This window comes from Eublepharis macularius, chromosome 6, assembly GCF_028583425.1.
Source record: "Eublepharis macularius isolate TG4126 chromosome 6, MPM_Emac_v1.0, whole genome shotgun sequence".
Lineage (NCBI taxonomy): Eukaryota > Metazoa > Chordata > Lepidosauria > Squamata > Eublepharidae > Eublepharis > Eublepharis macularius.
Genome location: NC_072795.1, coordinates 63,502,669 through 63,529,398, shown reverse-complemented (window position 1 = coordinate 63,529,398; position 26,730 = coordinate 63,502,669). Strand labels below are relative to the sequence as shown.

The following is a 26,730-nucleotide window of genomic DNA, read 5'->3' as shown; positions in this document are numbered from 1 at the left end:
TTTCCGTGACCATGATACCACGTGACAGGTAGGAAGGCGGCACTTCTTGTTTTTCTCGAGCGCGCGCGCGCAGCCAAGGGCAGGTGAGAACGGAGGGGCGTGGCGCGAACGGGGCGTGGCTTTTCCTCAGGGACGCGTAGCGCACAACGGGCAACACCAACACCGCCTCCGGGGCCTCGTCAACGCGGGCGCGTAATGAAGAGAGGGGACCGGAAGCGGGGGACGGAGGGAGGGTGCGCGGGTGAGTGGGCGGGGACTCGACCGGAAACCGAGAGCAGAAGGGAAATAGAATCCGAAGGGCGGAGTCAGGAGCGGAAGTCCGAGTGGCCTGGGTTGAGGCGCTGCTGTCCCGCCTTCATTGCTTCTCACCGGGAACAGAGGGCGTCACGTGCCCCCTCTGGACTCACCCCATGTATAAGGAGGGGTGGGGGGAGAAATTCTGTCCTCAATATTCCCCAATAAAAAGCCATCCCTGTATTGAGGAGGAATGTGTTTATTGAAGGCTAAGCTCTGAGCCCTTCTTCTGGGTTTATATGTTTAGGGATTTTTTTGAGGGTAGAATATATTAAAGATTTGACATGCTATCCTCGTTTTCTAAGCTGGTAAAGTTCATGAGAAGGCCTACCGTGTGGTTTTGTTTAATGCATCAGCTAATCCTTTTTCTCTATGAAAGCAGAATAACGTTCAGTTCAGTTTGATTGCTTTAAAGCCATAAAAAGAAGACAGTAGCGATGAACGCCGGCAACATCCGGCATAAACTTGTATTTATTTAATAAAGGCATATTTTAGGTCACCTTTGATCCAGAAAGATAATATGTGTGCCCCAGATAACCAGAACCACTGTCCTGCAGTGGTTAGAGTATTAGATCCCGTCTGGGAAAACCCAATTTCATATCCCTGCTCATCCATGGAAGTTAATGAGTGACTTTGGATTAATTATTTTTTCAAAGAATAATTACCACTCAAGGTTGGTATGGTAAACAAGATGGAGGAGAGAGCCATGTATTCTATCCTGAGCTCCTTAGAGGAAAAGCAGAGTAAAAATATAGACATTCAAAAGTGTTTTTTTTAAGGGGGTCGGTGGGATATGATTTACGAGTGAAGCAGCTACCAACCGGGAGTTGGTTGCAAAGATGCTGTACAGTTCATTAAGGTTAAAAAGCAGAATTTTGCTTTGAACTGGCAGTATTTTAAATATGCATATAGGAAACTACATGAATCCCACTTATAGTTAGTAAGGGCAGTTATGTGTGTGCTCACTTTGTATGCTCAGGGAGCTAAGGAAGAGGAACTTTCTTCATGGATTAGGGAAACAACTTTAAACACAAATTTAAAGAAAAGCCCTGCTTGTTTCAAAATGTATTTTACTACTGATCCTTCCTAATATTGTCAACATCTCTAGAATTGCTCTGCATTAGGCAAAGCAGTTTGTTTCTAAATATGCTGTTTTTTGCTCAGAAGTTTACAGGTTGTTATTAATGTCTTGTAAAAGCCAGCATGTTATACTTTGTGGCCCTCTTGTTGGTTATCCACAACTAAACATCTCGGCTTCAGTTTGTACTAAAGAGCTAGATTCCTTTGAAAAGAAACTCTGGAACAGGTACAAAGGAAGCCAGTTCAACTGTGTTCATTGTAGTAAGAGCAGCATGTACTATTATATAGGAAGAGGAAATGGATATCAATATAGGTACATCATCTTTAGCAACTTCTATTTAATATTAAATCGCTTATCATAGTGCAGTTGTTAATCACTGAATCAGTAGAACTGTATGAAGTAGCTTTTGGAACTATAGTTAGTTGTGAGGAATAACTGGAAAAGAAGAGGGACATGAAGAGGAATGTGGTTGGGTAATAAAGATGAAAAAATCAAACTGAAAACTAGAGGAATGGAAAATTAGCAGTCACCCTTCTCAGCAGTTATTTGTCCCTTTATAATGCTGTAAAACCAAGTTCAAAATATTTCAGAGGTCCAAAAAAAGCAAGAAGCCATGGAGTCAGGGACCACAGAATTAATGACAAAAGTAGTCTTTGGCTTCAGATGCATCCTTTCGTCTCTGTGCTGTGGTGATAAACACTGAGCTTTATCTTTCTTCTTTACTGAATACCAGTTTTCCATCCTAAATGCCTGAATAATAAATGCAGATAGAAGTTGGCTGAGTAGGTGGACCAATGATGCAAAATTTATTAAGCTGCTGGTTATGAGGGCTGGATGTGGTTTGGTACTCAAGATGAAAGAATCAAACCAAAATCCAACTTTAGAAATCACCCTTCTCAACAGAGCTTGTATGTCTCTTTTTGCTGATGTACAGCTGGTCTTACTGTGTTTTTCTCCTAGGAATGGCCAATGGCTTTCTCATGGAAGTGTGTGTTGATTCAGTCGAGTCTGCTGTGAATGCAGAGAGGGGAGGTAATGCCACAAAGACTGCAAAAGAAGGCATGATTCACTCCCCAAGCTAAATGAAGATCTCCAAAGCTCTGATGGGCAGAATAGTAATACTATTATGAACCCTCAGGACAAGAATGTCTATATGCTCTTTTATGGTTGCAATCCTGTTACTTGCTCTGACCCCTCATGATGGGGTAAGCTTGTAAACAAATAGATGACATACTCTCATTTTTGCCCACATCTGCATTAGCAGAGTTAAATTGGGAAATCACCTGGGACAAGCAGTTGACCCCACAGAACTAAGCTGTGTTTTAGAGGCTAAGCATATGCACATATTTTCTCTTTGGACCTCCAGTTCCAGGGTGTGTGGCACTGATGCAGAATGATGCTAACAGCGCGATCTTAAACAGAGTTATATCCTTCTAAGGCCACTGTAGTCAGTGGGGTTAAAAGGTGGTAGCTGCTTAGGTTTGCTCTATAAATCACTTACTGTAGTTATAGGTTGTGCTTACACCTATAGTCTTTGTGTTTTGGTTAGGATGGAGACTGTTCTGTTTAGTTCTTTGAACTTCATCTAGCAGCAAAATGCTGCTGCTTGTAAAATATAGGCTGAGACCTTTAGATTATTTATTTTTAATAATCTTCATCTACCTCTGTGAGATTTCAGAGTAAGGATTGAAGTAACCAACTATAGAAGATATTCTTCCTAAATTGAAACTTAAGAGGGTCCTTTAGCTCAGCTTCCCACTACCTTATTCATCTTTGTTCTTAAGATGTGAAACCTTGCAAGCCCACCAGGAAGCTTCACTTTAACTTGTGCTCCTGTTGCAGGTGCTGGCCGCCTTGAATTGTGTGCTAATTTGATGGAAGGAGGAACTACACCTAGCATTGGTGAGCTGGCATGTACAGGCTAAGATGCAACCCAACAGCTGTCTTCACTGTGTATCACTACTGAGCAACCAAGCAATAAGGAGATACTTATTGGCCTTGGAAGAGCTTAGTAAACTAGATCATCTACCCATCCGGCTTCCTGTTCATGAGAGGAAGGATGTAGCTGGTATTCATTCACCTGTTTATTAAAATGTACATCACTGTTCACCAGTCCCTAAAACAATAGGACTGGTGGATACTTATTCTTGCAATGAGACAACAGTTTTTTCATGTGCACTTTCTGGGCTTGTGACAAGACAAGCTATAGTTCTGTCATCCTGTTTCATCTTCTCTTCTTCAGCAGCCCTATCTCTTCCAGTGTAAAGAAGGCCTCTTCTTTCATTCCTTGTAGCTACAAGATCCTGTGTTGAGAATTTCACTCCCGAGCAGATGGTCACTCTGCAGAGTTCTAGTTTTCACATATTTGTTGGCATATCCAGCTATTAACTCATGCCATATCCTGAATTGAACCTGTTTTTGCCTGCAGGCCTTTTGCAAGTGGTGAAGCAGTGTATAAGGGTGCCTGTGTTCGTGATGATCCGTCCCCGAGGGGGGGACTTCCTCTATTCTGACCGGGAAGTAGAAGTGATGAAAGCTGACATCCGACTGGCCAAGCAGTATGGTGCTGACGGGCTGGTATTTGGAGCCTTGACTGAGGATGGGCGTGTGGACACAGAGCTCTGCACAGCACTGTTGGGTGAGAGGCTACATTGCAGAAACTGAATCTGATGACTGCCAGTACTATCTTTATTTTACTGTTTATATGCTGCCTTTCCACTCCAAAATGTACTCACTGTGGCTCACAGATAAATAAAGCAAAAAAAACCAAAACACCACCCATCCCATATCAAGCAAAACCATATTATAAATACAGTGAAAATTCAAAAACTTTTAAAAGTTGAAACTCTTTTTTTTAAAAACTGAGAAGTACCATGATTTTAAAAGGCATTCTGAAATTTATTTATTTATAGTCTGCCTTTCTCACTGAGGCCCAAGGAGGATTACACAGTGCAAATAAATATGTTCAACAGCTAGGACATTCAGTAAACAAATAAAATAGGGTATGGGTTGCAGAAATTTGAAAACAAATACATCTGAACACAGAGATAGAATATCTGAAAGAAAGCATAAATAATTAACCCGACATCTTTAACAATGTGCAGACTACCTAGTAGGAGTATATCTACATTAACAGACAGTACCCAGTAGAATAGTCCCTGTCCCTTACCAAAGCATTTTTCTGGGCCATTTCTTAAGCACAGCCCTATTACTTGTGTAAAAAATTCCTGAATAATTCAGATTTGCAGAAAGCCAGAAGAGTAGAAGCTTTCCTGACCTCCTCAGGCAGGCCATTCCACGAGGTGGGGCTTCTACAGAGAAAGCACATGTATGGGCAGCTATAGATTTTGCCCACGTGCAAGATGAGCAATAAAATAAAAAGCTATTTAACTGGGGATGAAAGGCCTGTAATGAGGAACCATACTGTTTGCTCTAAAGTGTTGGAGGCAGGCCAATGGTTGCCTTTGGCTCCCCTGCTGGGAAGGGAAAGATTCTTCATTCAACAAATATGTGATAACCACTTGGGATCCATTTTTTTTTTTTGCAGCTGTTTCTCGCCCTCTGCCAGTCACTTTCCATAGAGGTGAGTTTCTGGGGTTTGGAGTGGAAGATTGCTGTCTTGCAGACAAACAGCTCAGGCATGATGGCCATGCCTGATGAGGCTGTGAGAAATCACTCAGAATGCTGCACATATTAGTGATGCCTACTACAGATTTGGGGGTCTTGTGTTGGGTTTAGCAACAGGGTTTGTGCTTTCAACATGTGGCTGATATCAACATCATAGTGTTTGAATTTGGTGTTGTTGTATTTTGCCACTACCGACATGTTCCATTTGCTTTGCAGCGTTTGACATGGTCTATGACCCACTGGCAGCCCTGGAGACCCTGATATCAATAGGGTTCGAAAGAGTGTTGACCAGTGGCTGTGACAGCTCAGCCCTGGAGGGATTGCCCTTGATAAAGCGGCTGACAGATCAGGTGAAGTGCCATTTTTCTCAGCTTACTTACTCTCTTCATACCTTTGCTTGCCTTCTTGGAGATTGCTATCCCAAGAACCAGGTAGCAGATGTTGAGGGCACAAGAATACCAACCGATCATGGGCTTCACGTGGGTGATGGGTCAGCGTTGATGACAGGTCAATTTTGAATATGTGGAAAAGTTGCCTTGCACTGTTAAGAGAGTCATGCCATCTATGTGATGTTGTCTTTTCCAAGTTTAGGTTTATTGAATATTTATACAAATAAAGTAATAAACATAATTGAAATACAAGATACATGTATACGTAAATGGGGTAGAGAGGAGAGTATGGCAAATAACAGATATAGAATAACAAATATTAAACACTTTTGCTTGCAGTATATATGTTCAAATGTCACGGGAATATAGTCTGCCATTTTTTGTTTATAAAATGCCAAGATGTAACTTGAAACTAGCTCTACCCAGCACCACCTAGATTAATTAAGGCTATAGTCCTGAGCATAGTAACCTTGGAGTAAATCCCATTAAACGTAATGAGACTTCTGAGTGGCATGCATAGGATTACACTACAACTGTTCAACGTGTCCTGCAAAATATGTGGAAAAGAGACCTTACCATCTCCCACATTCATACTTTAAAAAAAAAATATTCAACTTGATGAAGAGTTCTGGAGAATTTGAAAGTTTGCACATTGTTTTGTGATATTTTTATTGATCCTAATAAAAGGTGTTTTTGGTTTTGAATTTTTGAGTAGACCAGCACTGCTACCTCTGATTTCTACAGCTAATACAGGTGTCAGAGAGAAGTAGATTTACGGTATCCTAAAAGGGGTGTATTTAACAGTTGACTGCATGCCCCTAATATAATTTTCAGTGCTTTTAAGAAATGCCAGTCATTTAACTTAAAAACTTAAGTAATCGCTAAACCATTGGCTATGAAAAGTGAACTTCTCCTTTGTTGCCTGGTCCCAGGCCCTGTGTGTATATGTTCTGTCAAATCCCTTTTCTTTTCATTTCCAGGCCAAGGGCAGGATTGTTGTTGTGCCAGGTAGGACATTGCTGTGAGTGTATATATGTAATGATAGTTAGTATAGGTCAAAGCTCAAGCATCAGCCTAGCATGTTGTTAAGCACTCCCCACTTTCTCAGGAAGTGAGAAGTCTTGTGGAAGTGGTGCAAGGTTGCTGTTTGCTGTTTGGATGAGACATAACACTAGAGATGCATGTCTTTGTCATCTGTTTATTCTCAAATACAGGAACAAATCAGAGGGGAAATGTAATAATAACTGCACTTACATACTACTCTTCTAGACAGATTAGTGTCCCACTCAGAGCATGAACAAAGTTACAGTTATTATTATCCCCACGATAGAGCTGGTGAGCTAGAGCTGAGAGGAGTGGCTTACTCAGGGCCACCTGCTAAGCTCATGGCAGTAGTGGGATTTTAACAAGCAAAGGGCTGATTCACAACCCCACCATTTATCCCCTATGCTTCAGCAGCTCTCAGTTCTGCAACAGGCAGCACAATTGCTGAGTCTGCATCAGATTCCCATAGCAAAAGTGGGAACTCCCACTCCCAGGCTGCTTCTAACTAACCTAACTCATACTTCAGAACTCTTTATCTGAACAGCTTCTACCTTTTTCTCTGTTCCCCGAGTTTCTAGTGGGTGTCATGTTTTGAAGGCAGGAAATGGGAGGCAATTCTTTACCATCAAGGAACATTAATGTTCTTTTATCAAGTCTCTGACCACCCATAAGTTCGTAACATGAACATTAGTTTGCAACATGAATAAGCCCATTCATGTTAATCAAGGCAGGCAAATTTGTAGTTATATAATGCCCACATGCTGCAGCTTTTCTAGTGGAAATGTCCTCCTTCCTAGAAAGTACATTATTCAGAGGGTCTAGCTACTGCATAGCTGTGTCAGCAGCATCCATTCATATTGGAGACGGATGTGTTTTGTGAATCATCCTCAGGTTCAAAACAAAGGAATGACCTTGTATTTTGTGTCATTGGGAATCTGGTTTTTTTCTGTAACAGGTCAGCAAATTTGTGACTGTACAATGCATTCTCTCCACCAGGGGGAGGCATAACTGAAAGAAACCTGCAGAGGATCTTGGAGGGCTCTGGTGCTTCTGAGTTTCACTGCTCAGCTCGCTCAACTAGTGACTCTGGCATGAAGTTCAGGTAACTGAGCAAGACTTTTTTCATTGATCTGCTGAGGGGTCCATGCTCTGTGAACCTCTTTCAGCACCACTGCTTGGGAAAGTAATCCGGCTAAGAATGTGGGGAGCACTGGAGCCTGACAGGCTAAGTTTGCCTGGAGCAAGAGCTTGATCCTTGTGTATTAAGAATTAACATTACCTGTGGTGCCTGATTTCAGATGCTGCAGGTGAAGAAGCATCCAGAGGGTAACATTTGGTATATCTGACAATTCTTCATGGGATAGCAGGCTGTGTTCTGGTGGTAGATGCTATACATTGACTTTAATGGGGAAGAAAGCACTTGGGGTCGTCTTTCAACTTGCTGTTCTGGGTGCAGATTCCAGAAAGTTTCTTGTTGGTTTTCTTTCAGAAATCCCAGCGTAACCATGGGTGGCTACCTCTCTGCATCTGAATATTCCATCAAGGTGGCAGATGTGGCCAAAGTGAGGACCCTGAATGCAATTGCAAAGAACATCCTGTAGAACAAGAGTGCTGTGTATGGGATAGGAAGACCCAAAGCCCTGGGATTTGCCCAGTCCTTAGACATTGACATTTCAACATCATCCCAGCCAGAGCTTAAAGGACATGGGTCAATCAAATGAAGAAACCTGTGGTTGTTTTTCTCACACTTCTTGCTCTGGCTCTGCATGGTCTTTTCCTTAGATGTTGTTATGGTGTTTGTCTGTGGGGAGCAAATGATGGGGAGGGATGGGGCTTAGCTAAAGGAGCATACCATTGGGAAGCAGCCCCTATGATTTTCACTCCTCAAATAAACCCTGAAACCACTTTGTCAATGTGGATCTTCTTCACATAGAGGCCATGGCAAGTCTTTGAAGAGCTCCAGAAGAGATTGTGTCAGAGTTGTATCCAGCCTGTGGAAGGCTTCCAGTAAGTATTTATTCTAGACCAGGAATAGGCAACTGTTTCAGCCCAAGTGTAAACCCTGTCCCTCCTACATCATCTACCTGTGAAATGTTGGTGTGTTGGCAAACAAAAATGAGGTGGAGGTCAGGATGAAGGTTGTATTGGGCCAGGCATACTGAGGGCAGGCTGAACCCCATTAGTACTTCCAGAACCTATGGGGCTGGTCATGGCCCTTGGGCACAGAACAAGCCCTATGTGTTGATCATAATAATCTAGCATACTGCTACCTGGCATGTGGGTCAGGGGTTGCCTTCCTCTCTTCTAGACAAGCAGCAGGAATGAATGTGTTGGGTCTGCCAGGCTTCTAGTTGCCTAGTTCACTTTGTCTGACATGAAAGTCCCTGCCAGTTATGGAGTACAGGAAGCAGAGATCTATTTGAGAAGTTGTACAATGTCATGAAAAATGCACATATGAGGGAGCAACTGGATGAATGAACAGTGAAGTACTTGTGCCTGACTCCAGAATTTGATTAGCTAAGGGAATCAGAAGGTCTTTGGTAATAGATCCTGTTACTCAAAAGGCAGTAGAGAGAGTTTCATAGAGGTGGGGCTGTGTGTACTATCAGAGCAACAATTATTTTTTGCCTTTCATGGCATCTGACCCTACTTTATAAAAAACATAGGCAGTATAGGACAGTTCCTCAGGTGTGTTAACATTCTGCAAGAGTAATCGATATTTTGAAGAAGAAAGTCAAGTCAAACAAGTTCACGGTAAGCATTGGTATTTTCATCTGACAGGTCAAGGGAGTTCAGGAAAATTGGAGGCATATGTTAGATTGTTTAAGAGACAGGGATGTGGTTTCTTTCAGTCATTGCAGAATTCAACTCTTTCTCCTACAATAACTACCTTAAAAACAGAACATTGGTGCAGTAGCATGATCTTAATATAAACCTGGAACAAAGGAATTATCCTTGTTAATGAGAATCATGCACTGAAAGCATGCGCTGAAGGTATGATCTTACTGCAAGATTGAACTGGGAAGTTAGATTGCTATTCGGTGTGGAAACATTCTTTTAATTCTCTTTTCCTGCTTCTAAGGGGAGGGTTTTGCTACTGTCCCATAGTGCAGAGAGAGCAGCTAATATATCAGTGTATATTGATTAGTCAATAATTAACTGCAAGAGATAAAAGCTTCATGTTTGGACATTGAACTGTCTTGTCTGAGTAAGATCACAACAGATGCTGAGTTCACTGATTGTGTAAGGAATGAGACAGCAGAATTTCTCTTGATTCTGTTCAGCCTATTACAGTGGCTGTCAGGCAGTGTGGGGGTGGATGGGATTATTACTGCTGATAGATAGGGGTCAGTAGGGGAGGGGGTATCACAGCGTGTTTGGTCATTAATCTTACAAAGTTATTCCTAGTGTTCCCCCAATATTGTTCATCCTTAAAGAGAGCTTTTTGTAATTCAGCCTTTTCAAAGTTGAAATCTAGAGATCTCCAATAGTTTCAACCTCTGAAGCTGGATAACATTAAAGGTGCTATCCTATGGACACACATTAGTTAGAGTGCTGCAAATGATGCATAGTTTAAGAAGCCTTTTCCACAGAAAAAATAAAGTGATGGGAAAACAAGAGCCAGCATGCACAGGAAAATTTGGTAAATAGCTTGCACCAGGAAAGGAGCCAGGTTGATCAATTCAGTTGATCAATGATAACACAAGAGGCTTATTTATATGTTAGGTTAGTGGCAGAGTCATCCCAAGTCATCTCTTCTAGGATAACATGCTGGTCTCCATTGGTATCTGTTTTATTTTCTTTCCTGTGGAATCTGTGAGAACTCTCCACTGGCTCTCCTAGCTGCATCATCCGGGTGAACCAAGTTCATGAATTTGTTCCAAGGGGCTGAATGTGCACCAAGAGTTAATTATTAATGGCCTGTCATCAAGAGACTGTTTCTGGACCCCCTCCCAGTTTTGAGTGTGTGGGACTTTTGCCCTTTCGGCCTCTTGTAGCTGATACAACGGCTGGGCAAGAGCAAGAGGAGACAGTGCCTCACCATGGCAGCTGCCTTGGAGCAGTTCTGTGGCTCTGTTTTCTGGGTGAGTGGTGGCTTCTCATTCAGCTTTGGGCAGGGGTTGAGACAGTGAACCTCTACAAATCTGAGACCAGCAGCCTACCCTGAACTGTGGGAGGATGGCTAAAAGCCTGGGCTTGGGCTGTTGGAAACGGGATGTTATGGTGTAATCTGCTGATATCAAAAGCCAAGCCTGCAGTCTGTATGATTAGTAAGGTAAAGAAACTGGACATCTTTCTGTGCAGAATTTTGGCAGGGAGATTTTTCCTCCTGTTTTGGTAAGTGACAAGCTTCCTTCCTGTTCTTTCCACTTTTAGGAGGTTTTCTCCATGCTTTCATTAGTATGTCTTTCTCAACATCCGGTGTCTTCAAGGCAGGAGTGTGGGACAAAAATGAGGCAGACGTTAGGGTTCTGTACAAGACAAAATGTGACAACTGTTGAGCAGGCAGCCTCAGCTCAACCTATTTGTTACCTAAATGGAGGAGGGAAGAAACAGGACAGATGAACGGAAATACTTATTTCCTCAATGATTAATTAAATTGTGGATTTGCTGCCAATACAGGTAGTCATGCCCACAACCATAGGTGGCTTTAAAAGAAATTTGGACAAATACATGGAGGATAGGTCTATCAATGACTACTAGCGATGATGGCAAAGTAAACCTCTGAAACCGGGTGCCAAGAGGCAGCATCAAGGGAGGGTCTCAGCTTCTGTGTCCTGTTCATTAGCCTTCCAGAGCAACTGGTTGGCAAGCATGTGGAACAGGATGCTAGGCTAGATGGACGTCTGGAATGATCCAGCAGGGCTCTTTAACGTTCTTAAGATTTATTAAGCTTACAAAGTGGGAGGTGACGGGGTTAGAAAGGGATGACACAAAAATTAGAAAGGGATACTCTTTTTCTGGGACAGTATCACTTCAGGATGCAGCCAGGGGTGGTGGGAGTAGTGTGTTTCATTGTTCCCCCATGTCAAATGCTAGCCCTGTTCATGCGTTACAGTGAATGTGTGTGCATCCGGCAAGTATATGCATCTTTTTGTAAGCCAACACGTGTTTGCTTTACAAACTAAAGTGAGAACCACTACATGGATAAAGGTGTGGTTTCAATCACACGTTCAGCTGGCAATATTTTGAATGTAACATGAAAATTACTCAACACGTGTAAAGAAAAATCAAGTGTATACTGTACATAGACTGTATGTGCATTCACTGTAATTTGTGAACAGAGCTACTTTCTGTGCATGGGCTGCTAATATATCTGGGAAACGTTTTTAGCCTAATCTTCCCCCTTTTGGTAGTTTCCCCAAGAGATTTTTGTCTTAGGAAAGTGTTCAAATTTATTTTCCTGAATTTCTACAGTCTCAGGGAGGAAAGAGGCATGATATCACTACATGTAGTTTAGTTAGCTGATCTAAAGAGTTTCCATGACAACTGCAGTCACTCAAGAAGCTCTTGAAATTCAAAAATCCACACCCTGCCAGTTTTTTATTTTGCTACAGTAGATTAACATAGGTATCCTTCCGGAGTATCCTACAAGCCCTGCATGCTGACTCAAATGCATGCCTCAGATCTGCCTTTTGGTCACTGTCCTGGACACACAGCAATGTGTTTGATCGATTACATCTCATAAGGATTCACTCCTGTGAGTGGAACTGACTGAGCTGCTTCTGCTTTCTTCTAGATCTGTCCCATCTACCAATAGTGGTTCTCTTTTAAAGGAAAGCCTACTTTCATTTCCCTGATGATGTTTGTGCCATCTATGTGTGTTATGTGAGCCCTCCTTCAACAAAATGAGACTATATATTCCTGAAATGCTGATATCTCCAGTATGAGACTTGAAAAATAAAGGCTGGAAATAGAAAATAGCTTTTGTAGTAAACAGAAAAAGTATATTATTTGAGCAGAAAGGCTCATACAGTCACAATGGGACTAGTAACATATTTGAATATCAAGTTAAACATGAAAACACCATCATACACATTATAGCATATTTAACAGGGGACAACATTAGTCATATTTTGACAATGCTCATACCTTTGAAAATATGCTGCATGTCTACATATACATAGGTATTTTCGTTCCCTAATGCTGTAGATTTTTTTATTACATAACAATAGATACTGAATGTGTACATCCATAAATACATTGAAAAGTTAATTGCGAACCCTACAATGGTAACTGCAGCTACTAATATTTGAACTTGCACTAACACTTAATTACAACATTCCATTTAAACATAGAATAATTTTGGAATCTGGTAAATTTCCCATCTGATTTTTCAACACAGCTAGTTTAACCAGCTTTACCACATCACCTATCTTTTTAAGCCATTCTATCTTGTTTGGAACATGTTTTGTTTCCCAGTGACTGGGCAGCACCAATCTTGCGGCTGTTAACGAATTTTAATGCTATAAATTCTTACATAAAACTTTTAATGCTGCATATTTTGAGTTAGTGACATCTTGTACTTTCCCCTCATTCTAAAAGAAAAAAAAATTAATGGGATTCCCCCCACCCCCGATCTCTCCCAAATTTCTAGGGGTCAGATCATATGCAGGATTTCTACTGGTTGGGGTGGCTAGGTGGATTTTTGCCAATTGTTGCCCCCCTCTGCAGACCTCCAGCTCCCTCCTTTTGCTGTTCCTGGGGGTTCTCTTTCCACTCAGGAGAGGCATTTGGGGTGATACTTGGGCTGGAGTGGGGGGGGGGAAGAGGTAAGGAAGTCATGATCTACTGACAGAAATCCTTCTGTCTGTGGAAATGTTCACAGGAATCCAAGCCCCACTTTTCCCACTGGGGAAAAAAATGAAAGTCTTTAGGAAAAAAATGAGGGATCCTTTCCCCCTAGTTCTTACAGTCCCCCCCCCTCCCAGGCCTTCACATCTTTGGCTGTAAGTACTGGGTGAATCCAATCATCCTCCAAGTAGCCTTCCTCCAGCCTATGGAGCCTTCAACTTAAAAGGTTCTTCCTCCAACAGAAGAGCCACTTAGGCCTGATGGACAGGCATTAGGCTGGAGAAATGTTTCAAACTTGAGCCAAAATGAGAGGTGGAGTATAAAAATGTGTTTAATAAATAAATAATAAACTTGGTTCAGTGGAGTTACAGAATGGGCTAGAATCCACCCCACTGGATTCTACCTTAGAGCGGAACCACAAGTGACGCCTGACACAGGTTGGACACTTGTCAGCTTCCCTCCAGTTTTGATGGGGAATGTAGGCAGCTTGGCGGAATGTTGGACAAGTGACAGTTGAAAAGTCCACTGGACAGCAGTCAGCGAGTCAAGCTGCAAGACTAGGATGCCTACATTTCCCATCAAAACTTGAGGGAAGCTGACAAGTGTCCAACCTGTGTCAGGCGTCACTTGTGGTTCCGCTCTATGAGAGTCTCCCTTTTCAACAACTGTGTTTCGTAATGAGTGAATCTTCCCAGTGCCTCCATTCTTCCCACGTAATAATCACACACCACTTAAATACAGTTAAACCAAATCCCATTTTATTTCACAGAGATAACAAGGTTTGTACACAGTATACATCAAGTTAATTAACAGAAAACATCAATTGTGAACATGGGTGACAGTGTCTTTTCCTGGCTTGGGGCTATTAGCCACTCTCCAAAGTTTCAGGCAGAGAAGGACATTTCCCAATATCTACCTGAGATACTTTAACTGGGGATGCCAAGATTGAACATGGGATGTTTTGCATGCAAAGCAAGCGTTCTGCTATGGAGCCACAACCCTGATCCATGAGCCTTAATAGATAGCCGTTTTCCAAACTGAGGTCCCTAAGGGTATTCCAAGGGCTTTGTGAGGTGTAGCTAATGATCATCTCTCTAGAACAGGTAGGGAAGGTGGGCTGCTTGCCTTTTAGGTACAACCCACCTTGGTAAAGGAAAGGCCCAGGATAGTGACATGGCCTCTTGACCTTGCAGGTATCAGGTTTGGCATAGAGGACAGAAGCCTCCATGGGGTTTGTGTGGCTTTCCATGACCACTTTGGAAAGGGCTGAGAGAGAGCTAAGAACGACTGCTCTGCTTCTTGTCTGAACAAACAGCAGATAGGGGTAGAGAGGAAGGAACTGTTTGCAACTAACCCCATTCCCCTCCAGTTCTGAAGCAAAGGACCTGCTAGGGCATGGCAGGTGCTGGTGAAGGAGGAGGAGAGTGCTTGAAGAACTGTCAGAAATTTAAATCAAAATGGGGATCCTTGAATTATTAAAGTTTATTAAAGCTTCTGCAATAGATAATTGCCTCTGCAGACACCATGCAACCATGGAAGCAGCAAAACTGTTCTATTTTTGTAAAATCAATTTTTGGTTACCCTCGTCTGAAAGAATCTATTGTGCAGTCTCCTATCATTAAGATCTGGTTTGATTACAGTAGGTTGTGAATGGTTAGTGAATGATTGTATGCTAAGAATATGCTGTGAATAAAGGTAGACGTGAGCAGCACAAAAAGCAAACCCTGTGATGGAGAATGAATGTCAGCTGTACTGGGGATGTGTTGAGTAGATGGGTTAGTTCTTGGAAGATGCTATGGCATATTGTGGCAAACTTGTGACAAATGCTGTGAAACTAGAATCATGACTGCTGTGGACAGGGTTGTTATAAGAGCAGAATGACAGTACACACATGCCACAAAGATCCTTGGAGAAAGGGTGGAATTGAAGTGTAATAGATAGATACATGCTGTGAAGGATAAGGAATAGTGGTGTTTGATATGGATATGTATGGGATAGTGTCAGGTTTGGGGCAGGTGAAAGATTGCCATAAAGCTGGCCTTATGTTAGACCCCTCAGTTGTCTTGTCTTTTATGCCTCCAGAACTCCTCTTTCCTGAATCGCAATGATGCTGACCTGCCACTCTGCTTTGAGCAGACTGTTCTCGTCTGGGTCCCTCTGGGCTTTGTCTGGCTCTTTGGTCCATGGCAGGTTCTTCCTATGTGCAGATCTAGGATGAAGAAATCATCAGTCACTCACATTTACTTCATTAAGCAGGTGGGAGAGAAGAGGGTTTGTAATGGGGGTGGGCAGAAGTCACTCGGCTCCAAAGACACAGCATGTGTTTAATTGGGGGTGGTGGGATGGAAGAGCGGAAGTGCTGGAAAGTGTAGTGGGTGTGGAGGTGTCCCTCAACCAGAAGTAATTGATGGAGGGAAGGAGATATAAGGGTGCTCTTGGAGACGCCTCTAACGCAGTCAGTGCTACCTCGTGGATGACTGGGGTCTTGTCCTGCAGGTGCTGCTTTTCTGGAGTTGATTGATGGCTCCTTGTGGCCTTAGTCTTCTCTACTGTGCTGGTAACAGCCTCCTTCTCTTTTTTACTTTCTTTAGGCACTGACTGTGCTGCTCTTACTGATAGCACTAACTGAGCTGATCTTCACCACTGTCCAAGGCGTAGGGCAACAGTCAACCCCTGCGGTCCAGTACACAAATCCTGTACTCTATCTCATCACCTGGGTATGAACCACTGGGCCGCTTGGCAGTCATACTTTGCTCCCCGAGTGGGAGTTGAAAAGATTATGAGTTCCTTGGCTCCCTCTTGAGGCTGCAGCTCTTACTTCACAGCTTCAGCCTTGACCTGTTCCCACAGGGAGTGGTTGCTAAGTACTTGACTTGAGCCAGAAGGTGGAGGTGGAGTTTGGAGCACCATAGGAGTTTTGCTGTGCAGTGGATGGTAGCAGCAGCCATGCTGATTTTCTATTCCAGCATTAACAAAATGAGATGTTATGATCAGTCTGCTCTGAAGAGCTTCTATGCCAGGTTTTCTCTAGACTGAGCATTCCTGTGTCAGGCAATTAAGCTGTGATTCTAAGCCCTTTTAAAATGAGCATATTCAGTGACCTGGGTACATTTAAGTCCAAGCTGCTCCATTATCACATATGCCTTGGTGCAACGATTATATGAAATACCTCCTTCTGTTTCCTAACCCTTATAATCCAACCCAGGCCTCTATACTTTCTCTCCTCCTCTCTGTACAGGTACTTGTTTTGCTTATCCATGACAGCCGTCGCTTTGCCACATGCAGGGACTCATGGACTCTCTTCTTCTTCTTCATCCTTTCTCTGCTCTGCGGCTTGTTTCAGCTGCAGACATTGATCCGGCAAGCAGTGCAGGTCAGTAGAGAGGGGGCAAGAAAGGACTAGGCCACCTAGAATGGAATCCATTTGCAAAAGATGAAGTGGCCTCTGCAAAAGCTCATCTGGCAGCAGTTCCTGCCCCAGCCACCCTCTGACTGCATGTAAAGACACTTTTTGTCATACTCAGCTAAGCAAACTCAGACACTGTGGTTCACCCTGTCTTTTGTTCAAAGTACTCTTAGGGCAGGCAGGGAGGAGTCGGAAGAAATGTCATGACAAAAAGAAGCCATAGGCTAGAGTGTCCCGATGCTTGGCTCTCGCTGCCTAGGAAGATGCAGGCCCAGCTCACCTTTTGATTCATCCACTAGTAACTCTCATGGGGGAAGGGGGCATGGTATAGTCTGACCTCATCAGATCTAAGCTAGGCAGGGTCAGTACTTGAATGGGCGACCACCAAGGAAGACTCTGCAGAGGAAGGCTCTGGCAAACCACCTCTGCTTCTTAGTTACCTTGAAAACTCCTTGCTGGGGTCACCATAAGTTGATTATGAGTTGACAGCACATGCACACACACCTCCCATGGGCTCTTCCTCTCCTGCAGGGTGTCCTCTCTGACGTGCCACGTTTCTGCCTCTTCCTTCTGTCCTATGGGATTCAACTCCTCTTGATGGTCATCTCTGTTGTTTCTGACATTGCCCCTGAAATGAAGGAAGCTGCAAAGAAGGTGAGAGTCCTTGGTCTCACCTTCCATGCTCAAGGGGAGAGGGTGACCTTTGAGATGGGAATGCCCATGGTTATTCTGCACAGTATTCCCATGTCTCTCCAGTTTGCAGAGGCTCTCAGAAGAGGTTGGATTGGATGGGGAACTTTGTAACTTTCCTTGGAAAGCTTTCCATCCCAGTGGCCATGCCTGGCCCTCGGGTTGCACTGTGAGGTGGGAGTGGTCTCTAAGCAAAGCCTTCCCTATCTTCAAGATTTTGATTTGAATTGTAAATGTCAAATGAGGCCACTGTTGTCCCCTGAATTTCCCACCTTAGAATTCTGCCTTCCTTGTTTTCCAGAACCCAGAGATCACAGCCTCTTTCCTGAGCTTCATCACCTTCCACTGGTACAACAGGTAAGCAGATCTGGATGGAAAGAGTAAGTATTTCAAAGAGTGGGAGAACTGCATTCTATCAGTTGAAACTGAAGCTATGATGAACTGATTCTGTGTATAAATTGGGAAGAAGAGATCAAGGATGGAGATAGCAAAAGACTCTAGGTGACGAAGGAAGTCATATTGTGGTTTAGCTATAAGTGTATGGCAGCTGGGTGAAACACCTTGCCAAGCTCTTATTTTGACCTTTTTCTCTGTTCCTGCTGGGTCTAAGTAGCACATTCAGTCTCTAGGCATTCTTCATTCAAAAGGCTCTGGTTGAGGAACTAGCAGCCCTCTTGACTCTTGGTTCTGTGTTCATTTCTTTGCTATGGGTAGGCTTGATCAAGGTGAAAATTTAGCAGGTTTTTCTAGGTTTGAGCGGCTGAGAAGATTTGCTGTATTTTATAGGATGTTGCTAAAAGGCTATAAGAAGCCGCTGGAAATGGATGACCTCTGGGACTTGAATGATGCAGACAAGGCAAATGTAGTTTTTGGCACATTTGAGAAGAACATGCAAACTGGCATCAAAAAGGCCCAGCGGGAACTCGAGATCCGGCATCGCAAGAAGAGACATCGGTCACCAATTACTGACCACAGGAATGGCTTAAGCAAGGCCCAGAGTCAAGATGCGCTGGTTCTGGTAATTAACGCTGACCACTGAAAGCCTGATTGGGGTGGGGAAGGAATGATGGAAGTTTTACAGATGGGATCCCTTCCCTGCACCACCACATTTTACCCACACTCTGAGCATAGATATACGGGGCTCAGTCAGATGACTGGCTCTCTGGGCCATCCAACCTAAACACTGGATCCTGTCTAATTCCAAGGCTTATGGGTCATGTGGTTGCCGGCCGTTAGGGGCAGTTTCTAACCTGAAGGGCAGGGTTCTCACTGATCCACACTCTGCTCTGAATTCAGGAAGAAAAAGACCAAAAGCAGAAGGGAAAGGGGGGCAAACGAGACTTCAGAGGTGACTACACGAAGCACTGGCTGATCATTGCTCTGATGCGAACCTTTGCTGGGAACCTTATGAAAGCAGTGGCTTTGAAATTGGTGCATGACCTGCTGGTGTTTGTGAGCCCACAGTTGCTGAAGTGAGTTCCTGTTCAAGGTGTTCTTTCTAGGTTTTCCTTGGACCCTGAGCAAGGTGGGATTGAGAGATAAGTGGGGGAGTACATTGACCCTGGAGTTTAGGAGACATTTTATGAGTGTCCAACGCTACTTTGAATTTAGTGTATATAGTAATGGCCGTCCTTATCCACGTGTTTATTGACACCCCCAAAAGATCAGGTTCTTCTGAGCCCTCTCCCCAATACTAGGATTAACTTTGCTTGCCTGAAGCTTCCAGGGGCACTTTTTAAAAAAATTAAAAATAGATTGACCTTCAGATAATGAGGTGATTAGTAGATATATAACTGTGGAGAGACTGTGATTCAATAATGCCTACAGGGGAAAAATCTAGAGTTTAATTCCTGGAATTAGCTTTCAAGGTGCCACTGTATTCCTGTTTTATCTTGCTCCTCCAGATTAACATGGCTACCTAATTGGAATTTTTCTGATGTTTTTACCTTCATACATTGTGATATCTAGCGCCTTTCAACAGTTGCCAAAAACATCTTGATGATGAGCACTGCTCCTTTAGCTTCTTGCAAGCAAATCCCCATGCTGCTTTAATATCCTAAACCAGACCCCCCCCCCCCACCGACCCTTCTGAGCGTGCACAGTTGGAAGAGAGGGGTTGTGAGCACCACCCCAAAATGGCTGTGTCAAGAAGCAGAGCCAGACACACTACCTCCCTCCTCAATTTGCAAAAGAATTGCAGAAGGGGAATAAAAACGAATGAAAACCAGAGAGAAGAAAAGGAGAAATAAAAAGAAAAAAAGGCTGAAGAGGGAATGAAATCACAAGCCTGGATGCTTGCTAGTCCTCCTGAGGCTGCTATGGCTCTTGCATCTGTGGAAGATCCTTTCATTTGAGTGAGGGCAGCCACTATTAAGCCCTGACTGTCTGATTGGGGAGCGGGGAGTACTGGCAGGCACCATGGAGCCTGCGGCTGCCACATTGGGGAAACGTGCCCTAAAATATATGGAGTCCTTACGCAAACACCCAAAGCAAATACTTCTGATTTATAGACAATGAACAAGTGCCTTGCCTGTGGCCACCCTCTGAGCCCATGGCTGGGATTTAAAAATTCGCCAAGCCTAGGTGTAATAGTTGGTTATCTGACTATAGCAGACATTCATTGTATGTGGTAGGTAGAAAACTTTACTCGAAGGAAGAACTTGGTCTGCCCCTGCACTGCAGAGTGGTGATGGGTTGGTCTATAGACTTACAAGAGCAGTCCCCTCAGGAACCTGACTGTGCAGGGACTGAGAGGGAGTCCGAGTTGTACACAGAGAGACAGGAAGCTAACCTTCAGGGTTAGGTGGAATAATGGACTGCACTGAGACTGATGTTCACGGCTGCCTTCCCTTCCAGGCTGATGATCACCTTTGTGTCGGATCAAGAGGCCTACATCTGGCATGGCTACCTCTATGCAGTGCTGCTGTTTGTGACTGCCTTAGTGCAGTCTATCTGTCTGCAGCAGTATTTCCAACTCTGTTTCAAGCTGGGCATGAGTGTACGCACCTCACTGATGGCTGCCATCTATAAGAAGGTTAGTAGGCATAGTTTCTTTCCTCTTCCTACTGCTATCTCAGTCAGCTGCATCCATGGACATCAGTGGGATGGATGGAGCTCCTTGTGGGGACAGCCTGTAGCAATGGCAGAACCAGGGAATGGGAAGAGAAGCGGCAACCTCCTTCTTGTGGAGCCTTATATTGTACTGTCTGTTTGGGGGTTCAGACATGGGCCGTTTCCAGATGGCTTACCTGCCTCTGGAACGTTGCACCATCTTGCGGGGAAAACGCGAAATATTGCGTTTTCTCGCGCGAGTTTTGCGCGATGTCGCACAAAACTCGTGCAAGAAAACGCGATATTTCGCGTTTTCCCCGCAAGATGGCGCAACGTTCTGGAGGCAGGTAAGCCATCTGGAAACGGCCATGGTCCTGTATTGCACATGATTGCAGAGATCTCTCTCTCAAACTTTCATAGCCTTTGGTATGTGCTGTGTACTTTGGTCTCTCATGGCAACTGCACTGTATTACCTCAGTTCTTACTGTATCTGCCCGCAGGCTCTCACAGTATCCAATGCCACCCGCAAGCAATTTACTGTTGGTGAGACAGTGAACCTGATGTCTGCCGATGCCCAGCGCTTCATGGACTTTACAAACTTTGTGCACCAGCTGTGGTCATCTCCACTGCAGATTGCACTGTCTATTGTGTTCCTGTGGGAAGAACTGGGCCCTTCTATGCTTGCTGGGATTGGAGTCATGGTGCTGCTTCTCCCCATCAATGCGGTGTTGGTCACCAAGGCCCGGGCCATCCAGGTCAGTGCAAGCTGCTTCTTAAGGGGACTCAACCTCTCTCCTGTCCTCATCCTTGCCTGAGCCCCCAGAATCCCAATCCGTCAATTTTACATCTCTTCTAATAGTTAGGTCCTGTGAACCCCACATGTGCCCCCTCAATGCCTCATGAGTTTCTGATTTTACAGCCTGGGGATGGGTAACTGAGCCTGTTTCTTGCTGTAAATTACTGTGATGTCCCAGAAGTCTCATATCCATCCATCCATGTTATTTATAGTCTGCCTTTCTCACTGAAGGTGGATTACATGGTACAGTCAATTCCAATGAAATTTCAATAGATAGTGTAACAGGGTATATAAAGGCAAATTTGCAAATATCCAGAGGAAATCCTATATAGAGTTGAAGAAATGCTGAAATAGATCATAGCAATTCTAAGACTGACATATTAAACAACATAAAAACTACCCAGTAAGATCATACTTACAGCAACAGATATTACATGGTAGTAAAGTCTATAGTCCCTGTCCCTTTGTTGATGCATCTCTCTGAGAACAATCGGGGGGTTGTCTTTTCTATATATGAATGGAGAAAAGGGTCAGGGTCAGAAATTATGGGTCAGAAATTGATTTTTTATAACTTTTTTATTTCTGATTTTTTTGATATAACAATAGCAATAATACAACAGTAACAAGATTCCAAACATTTTAAACTAGATTAATGAGTCAAGTAAAGAACATTTTTACAGGTGTTAACAATCAATAAAGACAAATGTCTACATATTTCTTAGGTACAGCATAATCTTCAATAGGATGCTCTGTGATACAGAAATTGATTTACCCATGATTTTGTGTGTCATTTAATCAATTAGCAGTCACTCTGCTACCTGAGATCCTAAAATAACTCTGAAATACTAGAGACAGAACATGGTCTTTTATGCATGCCACTACTACTAAAAATACAACCCCTGTTAAGGAAGGAGACATACACTTAAGAAATTAGGATTAAAGTGATTCAGGGCTTTTAAGGATAAAACCAACACTCTGAACTGTGTCCAGAAACAAACTGAGAGCCATTGCAACACTGAACTAGTATGTTCTGTTCAACTAGCTCTTCTAATTAAAAATGGTGCTATGGTTCTAGGCAGTCTTGAAATGTTGCCTTAAGTTAGAGTAGTCCACAGGTAATCAAAACATATTTTGTAGTGACCAGGTTATTTTCTAGGAGTAAGCATTGCTGTATTTTGTCTATGCTGAGAAAAGATTTTAGTTGATAACTGGGAATCAAAAAGCAACACTAGTCCAGCATTAAAACCAAGCTATATATCTGACTCACAAAGGGTAACTGCTAAAACCCAAATCAATTGAGCTCCACCATTATCTCCCATAGCTCCATCATGTTTATTTATTCACCCTCATCCACTCAATCCTAGTCTTCAGACACCTGTTTTGAGCTTCTATAGCCCTGCCTAGCTTCACTATAAAGGAGAAACAGAGTGTCACCATACTGATAACCCTTTACTCCCAATCTCCAAATAACTTATCCCAAAGGTTTCAAAAAACATGGAGCTAGGGGAAGGGAACCTTGCAGAGGCCTGCAGGACAGGTCTCAAAAGGCAGAGTAGCATTCCTTCAGCACCATCTTCAGAGATCATCCCAACTAGGGGTGTGCAGCAAAAAAAGATTCGGGTTTCCCGCTTCGTAATTTATAAAGTAGGGAAAAGAGTCAGAAAGAAGCAATTTCCAAAATGGCAAGCTGCTTCAGAAATTGCTTCTTGGCCCCGCTTTGAAAAGCTCTGAAAAGTTTTGGAGCACTTTGAAGCTTCCCTGTTCCACAGATTCCTCTGAAGCCAATGGTGGGGCGGCGGGGGGGGGAGGTGGGGGAATTCCCTGTATCCCTGGCATCAGGTCAGTGAGCAGGGCGGCCAGTTTAAACTACCCCACCCCACTGCTGCCTCCTCTTCACCCTATACCAGGGAGACGGGGAGTCTCTTCATCTCCCTGGCATCAGGTCAGAGGCGCGGCCTTCACCCGCTGCTGATGGGGCCAGGGAACTCCCTGTCCCCGTCAGCAGTGGGTGAATGGAGTGCCCGGCGCAGAGGTGCAGGCTTAAGCCTACAGTGGTGCTGCTGGGCTGCTGCACCCGGTGTGAGAGGGGTGGGGAGATTCCCTTGCCTCTCTCGCACCGGTTGCGGTAAGCCCAGGCTCCAGGCTCCAGCACAGTGCTTCCCCGATGAGCAGCTGATTCCGTGCTTAAAATGCCTTTCTGTGCCCCTGCGCAGCAGCATGGAAAGGGGCATTTTAAGCCCCGCAGCCAGCACTCAGGCGCTCGTCGGGGAAGCCCCCGACGAGCAGCTGATTCAGGGGTTTACATGCCCCTTTCCGTGCCTCTGCGCAGTGGTATGGAAACAGGCATTTAAACTCCTTGACCCGAAGCTTCCCGAAGCTATATAAATAGCTTCGGGAATCTTTGATTCTGGGTTTCCGAAACGGACCCGTCACACTGGAGCCATTTCGGAAATCCTGAATCTTTGCAAATCAGGTCTGATTTGGGTATTTTTCCCAAATCAGAAACCCAAATCGCACATCCCTAATCCCAGTAGATAAGAACAAGACCACGTCACTACTGTACTTACAACTCTTAGCGGCTAAGTGGAACTAGGTTTTCAGTTATTGTGTCCTATCAAGCAAAGTTTGTTGTGAGTCTGGGATGGTTCCTGAATCTCTGTTACTTCTGGCATCTTTGTACAGATGAAGAACATGACGAACAAGGATGAGCGTATGAAAATAATGAATGAAATACTCAGTGGCATCAAGGTGAGTGGCAGGGACCAAGACAGCAATGAGCTATGCTCTTCACAGCACTTACTGTACTTATACCATCCTGGGATTCTGTTGCAAGGCCTTGCATGACTTAGATTGACAGTGGATGTGAAAATTGAGAATTTCACTTCTGGTCTCTGTCAGATGTTTCCCCGAAGCAAACATATAAAGACCAGCCTACCAGCTTTGCCATGTTTGTTTTCAGTGTATAGAATAGGAAGGGGGTCTGACTGTTGCCCAAGGCAGAAAAAAGGGAGGGAGGGTGGGGCTCCTTGTTTTGCTTTAAGAGGATGAAGGACCAGTCCATAGGACTAAACTCCACATCTGACATCAGATCTTGAAGCTGTTTGCCTGGGAGCCATCGTTTGAGCAGCGAATTGGACGGATCCGGACACGAGAGCTGAAGGGGCTGCTGAATTTTTCTTACCTGCAAGCGATTTCCATCTTTCTCTTCACCTGTGCTCCTGTCCTGGTAAGACATTGCTGTAAATGAGACTGAGAGCCTTGCTACAAGTGACATTTTACACGTGAAGGATAAAGGATCATTTTCGCAAGTCTTTCTGGGAACTGAAGTTCCTCTCCCCCACCCCTTTTCCTTCTGTTCCTTCCCCTCGCTGCCTGAAGAGACAGAGAGAGCCTACGGCAACATCAGCTTTTGCAAATTGTCTTGCTGGGGGCGGGGGAGGGGGAATGCTCCGGAGAAAGCTGAGAAAGTTGCAGCTGCCTGCCCCAAAGATCATTGAGAGCAGGCTTGTGACTGGAGGAACGATTTGCAAAAGTTGCTGTTGCTGCAGGCTTTCTCTGTCTCTTCAGGCAGCCAGGGGAAGGAGCAAAAGGAAAAGGGGTGGGAGAGAGGAACTTCAGTTCCCAGAAAGACTTGCGAAAATGATCCTTTATCCTTCACGTGTAAAATGTCACTTGTAGCAAGGCTCTGAGGTGCTGGGAAGTAGGGTCAGGCTCCTGAAGAGGAGCCTGGGGCCAGAATGGCAGGATACAGATGCAGTTTCTGGAATGACTATGTTAGAACCCTGACTTGAGGATGAGGAGTAGACAAGATTACAGTCTGGCCAGTTTTAAACAAACGTGTGCCTAAGGGCCTGAGCATAGCTTTGTATAAACAGTTCCTTGTGTTGCATTTTATTTCAGAGGTATCCTTGGATATATCCTTGGATAAATTGTGTAGATTCCTTCATACAAAACAAAATTATCTTCCATAGATGGGAACTCTCAGTTTTATATCTCTGTGTCCAACAGGCTTGGGGAAGAGTATGTGATTTGTATTTCCTTTGTCCAGACCAGCATCCAGGGTAACAGGTAGCCTTACAATTCATCAAAACTAGCACAGGCTTGTGCTTGAGGTGTTTTATTGCCTTGGGAGCAGAAAGACTGAGAACTGTTCATTCTCGGAAGAGCTCAGGGGTTGGGCTTTGTTAGCTGCATATCTTGTCCACAAACAGCCAGTGTTGGAGACATCCTAGAGAAAATCATTTAGATTTTAAAACTTCTGGGATCCTGCAACTGATGCAAAAGCAGGTACAAGCTGCCAGTCACCTGCAGCTCTGGGTGCAACATAGATGTTTTCCACGCTGGGTGAGGCTTGTATGGTTTTCCAGTTGCTTCTGTGGCTCACAATACAATGCAGTCTTGATAGGGGCTTCCATGCAGTGGTCACTCCACTACCACCAGATATTTTTAATTGGCAGTTGAATATTATTATAATGTTATAATGTTACAACAATCTGTCTCTCAAGGTCTCTGAGTTCCCAGCTTTCATTTTTTATAAACTTAATTCTCTAGTACTTTTCAATGTGGAGATATTCTTAACCTTTTCACTGTTTGAAGCAGAAAGGCCAAATTGCCATCTCTTAATGGTTCCTAAACTTATGGGATTCAAAATCAAAAATGGCTTCTTTCCTTTTACCTTGTTATTTCTCTTTTACCTTATTTTTCTGTCTATCTATTGCCTGCCTTTCTCACTGAGACTCCCAGTGGCTTACAAAATAGTTTTTAAAAATGCAATTAGACAACATAAAATGTCCAATAAACAATCTGATAGGACTAAGATTACAGAATTAGAAAACAGTGCATCCATACTCAACTTCCATTGGCAGCTCCATTGAAACCACCACTGCATTGCAAAGATGCGAGGAGAATATGGGGTGGACCCCGAGAGCCATGCCTTGGTCCCAGGATGATGCCCCCCAGAGTGGAATGATGGCCTGAGGGACCAGAAAAATGGCTCTGAGGGCTGTCATCTCATTCTCTGCACCAGATTCCCGAAGTCCATCCGGGCCTCTGGAAACAGTAAAAGAGAGGGTGGTCTGGCCTCATGGAGCAGAGGCACCAGAGATCCTAGGACATCACGCTACACCCCCTCCCCAGCATAAACCTTGCTCCCCACGTGCAGCAGTCTTCTGCCTGACTTATCAGACACCAGCAGCGCTGTCTGTCAGAGAATGAGAGTCCTCATGGCACCCCCAACCCCAAGCCCACCAGACATCAGGCAACACTACAAGTCCCACTCCACTTCCTGCAGTGAAATTGAGGGGGGGAAGGAAAGGTGACGGGGCTGGAGCCTCCAAGGTGCCACTAGACACCTGTTCTTCTGGCAGCAGAGTGACGCCAAGGCACAGAGGCACCTGGAACCTCTTTGGGGCCACCCAATCCGTCCCAGCCTTGAGCCAGAAACCATTCACTGGAATGTGTGAAAGGGCAGCCCTACGGGGAAGTGGACAGGGGAGGGAATTACCGTTATCCTCAGGCAAGCAAACAGACAGACAGGGAGGGAGTTGTTGTTCAACAA

At 44.1% G+C, this 26,730-nt stretch overlaps 2 protein-coding genes across 10 annotated transcripts in view; both read left to right on the top strand.

Moving 5' to 3' along the window:
• The first annotated feature begins 1 nt into the window (after nucleotide 1).
• Nucleotides 2-8,344, top strand: CUTC (cutC copper transporter). 8 transcript variants are annotated; one of them, XM_054982729.1, is made up of 9 exons: nucleotides 2-28; nucleotides 2,336-2,407; nucleotides 3,218-3,277; nucleotides 3,804-4,013; nucleotides 4,923-4,958; nucleotides 5,219-5,352; nucleotides 6,372-6,399; nucleotides 7,432-7,537; nucleotides 7,925-8,344. In XM_054982729.1, exons 2-9 carry the CDS (start codon nucleotides 2,338-2,340, stop codon nucleotides 8,034-8,036), a joined length of 756 nt encoding a protein of 251 aa, XP_054838704.1. In that variant the 5' UTR covers nucleotides 2-28; nucleotides 2,336-2,337; the 3' UTR covers nucleotides 8,037-8,344. The 8 variants fall into 8 exon arrangements, with proteins under 8 accessions (XP_054838704.1, XP_054838702.1, XP_054838703.1 ...); XM_054982727.1 differs by lacking the exon at nucleotides 2-28 and adding an exon at nucleotides 29-83; XM_054982728.1 differs by lacking the exon at nucleotides 2-28 and adding an exon at nucleotides 110-188.
• A 37-nt stretch (nucleotides 8,345-8,381) lies between these two features.
• The window catches only part of ABCC2 (ATP binding cassette subfamily C member 2), a 39,881-nt gene continuing 21,532 nt past the window's right edge, over nucleotides 8,382-26,730 (top strand). The window contains exons 1-12 of one of the 2 annotated variants that reach the window (XM_054982722.1): nucleotides 8,382-8,442; nucleotides 15,313-15,486; nucleotides 15,822-15,947; nucleotides 16,469-16,603; nucleotides 17,168-17,290; nucleotides 17,628-17,683; nucleotides 18,113-18,344; nucleotides 18,623-18,798; nucleotides 20,183-20,360; nucleotides 20,878-21,132; nucleotides 23,856-23,921; nucleotides 24,262-24,399. In XM_054982722.1, coding sequence (XP_054838697.1) covers nucleotides 15,430-15,486; nucleotides 15,822-15,947; nucleotides 16,469-16,603; nucleotides 17,168-17,290; nucleotides 17,628-17,683; nucleotides 18,113-18,344; nucleotides 18,623-18,798; nucleotides 20,183-20,360; nucleotides 20,878-21,132; nucleotides 23,856-23,921; nucleotides 24,262-24,399 — 1,542 coding nt within the window. In that variant the 5' untranslated portion in view covers nucleotides 8,382-8,442; nucleotides 15,313-15,429. Of the gene's footprint in view, nucleotides 8,443-10,441; nucleotides 10,521-15,312; nucleotides 15,487-15,821; nucleotides 15,948-16,468; nucleotides 16,604-17,167; nucleotides 17,291-17,627; nucleotides 17,684-18,112; nucleotides 18,345-18,622; nucleotides 18,799-20,182; nucleotides 20,361-20,877; nucleotides 21,133-23,855; nucleotides 23,922-24,261; nucleotides 24,400-26,730 lie in introns of those variants that run through there. The other variant, XM_054982721.1, reaches the window with a different exon arrangement.

Coding starts and splice junctions, on each gene's coding strand:
- CUTC (XM_054982726.1), top strand. CDS start 196: ATGAAGAGAGGGGACCGGAAGCGGGGGACGGAGGGAGGGTGCGCGG. Junction 3,278..3,803: donor AGGAACTACACCTAGCATTG/GTGAGCTGGCAT, acceptor TTTTGCCTGCAG/GCCTTTTGCAAGTGGTGAAG. Junction 4,959..5,218: donor GCCAGTCACTTTCCATAGAG/GTGAGTTTCTGG, acceptor TTTGCTTTGCAG/CGTTTGACATGGTCTATGAC.